Source organism: Lactuca saligna, chromosome 1 (genome assembly GCF_052625555.1).
Source record: "Lactuca saligna cultivar CGN05327 chromosome 1, ASM5262555v1, whole genome shotgun sequence".
NCBI lineage: Eukaryota > Viridiplantae > Streptophyta > Magnoliopsida > Asterales > Asteraceae > Lactuca > Lactuca saligna.
Window position 1 is genome coordinate 31294051 of NC_136417.1, and position 7703 is coordinate 31301753.

Consider the following 7703-nt stretch of genomic DNA (forward strand, 5'->3'; position numbering starts at 1 on the left):
ACCAAAAAGTTCAAAGTTCAAAGAGTTTGTAGCGGTTCATTAATAGCTTTATGGGGGTCTTTGACCTATCTTTTTTGTTATGTTGACTTAACAAACGAACAATAGACGCACCGAACATACCTCACATAATCACATTCACACAATTGACCAAAACCTTCAAAACTGCTTTTCTAAGTTTCATATAAGAAATTACAAAGATAGTCTAGACTTCATCCATCTTGGGACCTTATGGAACTATGGAAAAAACCCTATTATCATGTAACAACAAACAGAAACATCCACTATACAAATGGAAAACAAATTACAAACTTTAAACCAACCATGCGTTCAAAATTACAAAATACAGATTCATTTCAAGCTCAAGAAACCTAGTTCATGATAAGCTATATGTACTCTCCATACAAAAGTCAATCAAGACATGATTTAATGACATTGGAAACCTTTATTTATAGAGTCCTTATGGTTCCTTAAAAAGATCCATCCATCATGGCAGCAAGGTCATCACACGTCCAAAGATCGACCCCACTTCCACCATTGACGAAAGCATCAATGGAACTAGAACCCCAGCTTTCTTCAAAACACGGCATTTGAAACAACATGTCATCAGAAAGAGACATGTCACCTTCTGCCACCACATTTGAAGACTCCGACTTCAGTTTCTTTGCAGGACTCATATAACCAAAGTCGGAGTTGCTACCATGATCAGAACCAACATAAGATAGTTCAAACATATCCTCAAAAGTATCAACAGGCGTAACTTGTGGTTTCTTTTTCACAGATTCAAGTGAACCATAGTTTATGTTGTTCATGTCTTGGTTGAGGGTTGAGTTAACCTTAGGAAGTCGTTTCTGGGACTTTGGCTTAATGGCTTGTCTAGGTGAAGAAGTTACGTCTGGAAAGTTAACCTTTGCTTTCGACCCACGAATCCTTCTTGCCTCTGCATCATACGCATGTGCAGCTTCTTCAGCGGTATTAAAAGTTCCAAGCCAGACTCGGACCCCTTTACTCGGGTCACGGATCTCCGCAGCCCATTTACCCCAAGGTCGTTGACGGATTCCTCTGTACTGGTTTTTCCTTTTCCTTGAACTTGATTTCTCAGCTTCATCATCTTGCTTTATCGAGCTTAAGCCTAATTCAAGAATATGTATCAGGAAACAAGAATTCAAGAATCTCTTTCTAAAAAAACAAGAATTCAAGAAACACCCAAAACAAAGAAACCAACATCCCCAATCTCTATCTCTCTATGTTTGTAAATTAAACCGACATAAAGTTCAGTAATTTAACAAATATATACTTTCAGATAACCCAATTGGTCATGTTATGAGTCGAATCTACAAGTTCCAATTTCGTACGAGTACTCTTAGTTAAATTGGAAGAAATATACATTCTGCATGTGAATATCAATCTAATCTGGATACCCAAAAACATAAGAGAAACACGATACCAGAAGCAGGAGCAGAGTGTTTGGATGAAGATACAGGAAAAGACTTGCTGATATCTGCTTCGATTTCAAGCTCATCCTGGAATCCCTGAAAATCAGCCTCGAAATCATCGTCAAGATCTGTAGCGTGGGATGGGAAACGCTTTGAGTAACGATTACTTGGGCTGGTTAAGAGATGGGTGTTCCAGAGAAGTTCGGCGGTCAGACGGGGAGACCGATTTGTTGTCGGCGCAATGCAATCGGAGATGATGGCACCTCCACACATATCTGCTAATAGAATTCGAAGTAAATTGGCTCCAAGATAAAGGGTTTGATGATCGATTGCAATGGTGAATGAAATTTTGGGGGAGAAATGATGGATGAATCTTGAAAAGTGAAATGGGAGATACGGAGATGAGAAGTATAAACGGAGCTCCTGCAAAATGAAATAGGAGATTACGTCACTACCCCTAAACCGGCATGGACAGTGGTGTCTCGTAACACGTGGCTAAACGATGCGCCCTTGAACTCGATGCTACCTTTAACGCTTTACTACGTTTTTCGTGTTCCGTACCATATAATATTACTTAAATTATAGACCGTATCACATAGGATAAAATAAAAAATTAAATATAACGATTTAAATAAAAATTTATTTAAATTTAAAAATTTAGATTTAAAATTTAAAATTTAAAAATTTACATATATTATATTTAATATATGAATAGTAACATTGTAATTTATTGATTATTTTTATTATTTTTAATAAAATAATTATTAGTTATGTAAGTATGATGTGTTAACTAAGAAAAAATAAAAAAAAATTAAAAAAATAACAAATGAAAAAAAAAATATTCAAAAATATAGAAAATGATATGTGTCCAAGTTAATGAGAGAGAACATTTATAAAAAAAAATCTTTATTTATTAAAATAAGATTTACTTAATTTCTTAATTAATAGCATAAGCATGAGAGTTTTTAAAAAAATAGTCATCGCATATTAGGAAGCTCTTCTATAGTTTCGTCAAACCCTCAAATCCGATCAAAATTGCTTTTGGTTTTATCTTTTGGGTCGTGGTTTCATGGCCAAGCTTCGGTTTTCCGACCCATTAACCCATTATATTTAAAGTTCAAAAAGAATTGTGAGGTTATTTTCCTTATCAAACCCAAAGAAGTTCCTTCACATGGCTAAACAATTTTGTAAGTGATATATTATTTAGATTTTTATTATTTACACTGTTATTTACTACTTATAATTATGTTTTTTTTTATTTTTTATTTTTATTTTTTTTTGGCCCACAAATTTGGAAATTTGTAAAATATGACGAACGAAACCATAGATGACATGACCATCTAATGTGATAAAAGTCTGCAATGCATAAATTATGCATTAAAAATTATACAACTACAGATGACAATATCATATTTTGTTTTGTTCTTCATATTACTTGATTATTCCGTTTTTCTTGTTGTTTATCCATGTTTTTCCTTGGTTATGTGGTATCCTCTATATATATACTACTAGCTTGTATGATTTTAAGATGTAATACCAAAAACCGATGAACAAAATCTTAAGTTAGCTAAGGAAATTGTATATGAGACAATGTTATCTTCTATTTTGTTCTTCAGATTATCCATTTTTCTTGTTGTTTATCCGATTTTTTCATAGTTATGTGGAAACCACAGATGAGATGAGAGGAAACCAGATATGGCCAAATGCCACATGCGATTTCATCATCTTAGAAATATTTTTTATGGACTTGGTAAAAATGGGAGACGATGCCATGATACCGCAACCCATAAGACAAAACAGAAAACGTGTTTGGTTGGATTCGACGAAACTGAAGCCGAGTTCACGAAACCACAGACGAGCCTCCCCAATATGTGGTTTTGTATGACTATTTTATGGAAGCTCCCAATTTATTATTATTTTGTGAAAAGTCATTAAGGAATTAAGCTATATTTATAATTTTCTATTCAAAAAATTGTTACGAGGTAACTAGTTAGTCAACTACGGTTAACAAATTAATCGGTTATAAGAGGATTAATTAGTGATTTTAAATTATAAATTAATTTATTTGGAGATAAATATCATCAAATATTAAAATATGATTATTTTTATGCTCAAATATATTTCAAAAATTATACATAAATGTAAAAGTTTAAACAAAAAGCAAAGTTCGATTCATTTTTATATTTGTCGGCATATAGGTCGATATCGATATGATTAGAGATATAGAAACATAGGTGGTGTCATGATGAGAGACAATACGAAGCTAAAAATTAGCACATTTAGTTTGCCATTTGCATATTTTTGTTCTTTAATTTTGAGATTTTTTTTGTGATAATTTTGATTATTTAACGTTTTAAAGAATTTTAATCATATAGTTCGATTAATGACCGATTTTGATTGATTCCATTTAATATAACCAATTACATGTATTCTTCAACAGAAGAAGGGATATTCATGATGAAATAATCTTATGGAACACAACAAGGACTTTGTGATGAATAAACTAAATGACGTCATGTGCTATGCCTACCGATGAATGAAGAGGACTAGGAGAGGGATTAATATTAGCTAGGAGGCTTCCCATGTTCTTCGCAACGGGGCAGACGTATCCTTTTATATCGATTTGCGTTTTAGTACATGCAATAGTTAGTGGCATATGGTTTTTGGTTTTGCATAATCAAATAATATATTTAAATGAGGATCTCATAGATTAACCATTTATATATTTAGGATATCAAAGTACATACATTTTAACACATGACATAAACTCAAAAGAGGATACATAACATAAACTCAAAAGTTGATGACTATTTGAAATTGATAGCTTAAAGGAAAGGACAACATGAAACTAAGAAGTTAAAGAAAAAGACAACAACTATTTTGAAGTGTAACACTTGAAATTGGTATGTGTTATATTTAACCATTCTCATTTGAAACTCTTGCATTTTGACCCTTAAGCAAGTACATGAGGCGTACTGGGTGGTACGCTCAGTGTACTAGCCCGATATTGGTCGTGGAGTTCATCCACGTACGGTGGGAGTAAGTGGAGTATGCATGACATACGTGAACATTTGAGAAAAACCCTAATTTTAAGACTTGTACCCTATATAAGCATATGATAGCCTCATTTGGCTTTGTTTAACCAGTCTCCACCCTTTGCCTTGTGTGGTGCTCTTGTGCTCGTGTTTTGAACTTTCGTGGGTTTTGTGCATCTTGAAGTGTTAGAAGCAGAAGATTGAAGACTCATCAATTGGAAGGGAGCTTAATGATCCAACTTTAGCACCTTCATTTCGTGGATTTTAAGGTATAAAATTCAAAGCTTGTCAACTCATTTCATAGATCCATTCCTTGGCTTGTTTTTGGCTATTTTGGTCCCTTTTGGTTGGTTTTGTGAGCTAAGGCTGTTTTAGAAGCTAAACCTTGTAGATCTGGATGTTTTAAGGGTCCTTTAAGCATAAAAATGCAATATGTATGGTACTGATGGACTCATGCATGTGTTAAGTCATTTTTAAGTGCTTTTGAGCTCTAAGAGCCTCATTAAGCCATGCATGCATGTAAACTTTCCAACTTTACATGATAAACCACCTTAAGGAAGTTAGATCTGAGTGTTGGGTGAAGTCTTATTCGATTAAGAGCTGAATAATGGAAGTTGGCTAAGCTAGGGAGTATGTTGGGCGTACAAGTTGGTACGTTGCACGTATAACCCCAAAGCGAGTACGTTAAGCGTATGAGTTGAGTACGCCCCGCGTACTCAAGAGTGGGCTTTGGAAATTTGGGCCTATATTGAACCTTAGAATTATTGGGCCTTGTTGGACCATCGAAATTCTATTTTTTCGGCTGATGCTTTTTTTTGGACTTGTAATGCCTCGTTCCTGGTACGCATTTAAAATGTATTTTGTTTATTTTGTAGAGCTACACGATGAGTTGGGAGCCCCAGACTCGTCGAGTAGAAGTGGGATTGGACGCAGGTTTAAAGTCATCTACTCGATGAGTTAAGAGCCCTTAACTTGGCGAGTAGGCCTGCCAGGATGCAACCCTAATTTCGGGGTTTTGCACCCTATTTAAGCAACTTAATCCCCACCTTATGGCCTCATCTCTAGCTTCCAAGTCCTAAACCCTAATCCACGAAACCCTAGAGCATTATGTGAGTGTGTGAGCCATTTTTGAGTGTTTTTGTGTGTTTTGGATCTTGAAGAGGAAGAAAAAGCTTGAGGGCTCCAAGAGAAGATTGTAGATCCAGAAGCAACATTTTATTCCCTTCCTTTTCGGGTAATCAAGTCTATAACTTGATCATTTATTCTTTAGATCTACTTATTTTCCACTTTTGAGGGTTTTGGATTCAAAGAGCTTGACCCTTTGGGTTTGGACGTCCCAAGCAAGGGTCCTTTCAGATCTGGGATCATTAAGGGTTGTTAAGGCATAAATGTGCAAACTTTATGCCATAAGAGCTCCATGCAAACCATAGACTGCCATTTTGGCTTTTTTAGCCCAAAAAGGCCATGCATAAAGAGAAAAATTGGAGCTTTACATGTCCAATTAGTGTTAGGGATTTGGATCTGTGATTATAAGTTGTAGTTTGTTGTAAGGATGGCTTAAGGACCAAGTTCTAGGTTCCAAGGCATTAAGGTTGGAGCTAATCCCATTACAAAGAGGTATTAATGGGTAAAGTTGGAAACTTTACCCTTAAAAGAACATTTTCAGGGTTTATGTTACAACTAGGAAATTCTATGCCCTTGTAACAATAATGATGATAACACTTGTAACCAAAAATTTGAAAATCATGCATGATGATTATTCAATGAAAACAAAATTTCATCAAAAACTCTATACAAACATTTCAAATAGTCAAGTAAAGATTGGAAACCCTACAAATCCCTATTTAAGTCGATTATGGATTAGGATTTCGTTATTGGGCCTAATGGACCAATAAGCTTCTAATTTGACTATTTTGGGTGTAGAACCTGTAAATGGGCTCTAATTGGACCCAGTTTCATGGAACCTAACATTTTGGGCCATAATGGGCCTAAAACAAATAGGTTTACGCTAATGGGCCTTAATGGACCATAAACTCATTCTTTATATCATATTTGGGCCGTGAACTACCTTAAAGGTCAAATGGGTCAAAAACCTCCTTAATGGGCTTCATGTTCTCGAGCAAAACCAATATTAAGCCCAAACTAAATAACTCTTTCTTTCCTAAAACCCAAATTTCGGCCCATGTATGTGTAAAAAAAAGAGAAAATGGGGATTCTTTTTGCAAGTGCTACCTCAATGTTATATGGTGGTCATCCATGCAAAATAACCACCATATAACAATGCATGTTTCATATATCTAGACAACAATTTCTCTCTCTTCCTCTCCCCTCTTCAAACTCACGACCATATGGCCTTTCTACCTTCACATTTCATTTCAAACCCCAACATTTTCTCTCATCATTCCTCTTAAACACTCTCAAGAAAAACCACTCTTCTTTCCTCTCAATTTTTCGAGATTTTAAGCATTTCAATAAGGTTTTCCCACGAAGATCATCATCTTTGGTAAGTTTATACTTGGATCTATAGTTTAAATTCTTGATTTCCTCAAGAGTCTCTTCTTAAACCATAACACTTCATGAATAATACATCCTTGCTTCATAGATTTCAAAAATCCTTCAAGGAGCTTGCTAAAGTTAAGATTTTCACTTCATTCTACTTCAAAACCAAAACTTCAAGCAAAGTTGAGTTCATACCCCATTGTTTTCGGTTTTTACTTGTTTTTGGGGGGAGAATACATGTGTTATGTGTTGATCTATGTGTGTTTGCATGTTATATGTGATTTCTTTGGTTTTTGTAGTGATAATGTGTTAATACTTAAGATATTTCGAGATCTATAGCTAAAATGTGAAAGATTCATAAACAAAAACATAATAAATAACATTCATCATAGATCTAAGAGTCCCTAAGTTTATAAGTGAAAAACAAAGCCAAAGATCTTTACAAGTTTCATTTTTGCAAAAATAACAAAGATTGGGTTGAAAGTTGCTAATTTTCGGTTTTATGAGGGTTATAAAGTATCTATTTATATAAAAGCTGATTTTTATGAAAATAATACTTTTCAAAGGACCAAAAATATGAAATTCTACTAAATGGGCTTATATTTGGGCCTCATGGATTTTTGGGCCCAAACTTGCGAAAATGAAGAATTTTAGGGATTGAAATTGTAAATTCATAAAAGTATGAGTCTAAAACATAAATAAATAAATTTCAGGGGTTGAAAATGATTTTATTACT

At 34.4% G+C, this 7703-nt stretch overlaps 1 protein-coding gene across 1 annotated transcript; it reads right to left on the reverse strand.

The window, feature by feature from the left end:
* Positions 1-259: 259 nt before the first annotated feature.
* Positions 260-1899, reverse strand: LOC145031201 (ethylene-responsive transcription factor RAP2-12-like). Its single transcript, XM_078979720.1, has 2 exons — positions 1445-1899; positions 260-1129 (listed from the first exon to the last, which is right to left on the reverse strand). The coding sequence occupies exons 1-2, from the start codon at positions 1704-1706 to the stop codon at positions 468-470; spliced, it is 924 nt and encodes a 307-aa protein (XP_078835846.1). The 5' UTR covers positions 1707-1899; the 3' UTR covers positions 260-467.
* Between the last annotated feature and the right edge of the window lie 5804 nt (positions 1900-7703).

What these genes read in the sequence shown, in the direction of transcription:
- LOC145031201 (XM_078979720.1), bottom strand. Translation starts at nt 1,706, where the DNA reads ATGTGTGGAGGTGCCATCATCTCCGATTGCATTGCGCCGACAACAAAT. An exon ending in ACACTCTGCTCCTGCTTCTG is followed by an intron (nt 1,130 to 1,444) that starts GTATCGTGTTTC and finishes TTCTTGAATTAG; the next exon opens with GCTTAAGCTCGATAAAGCAA.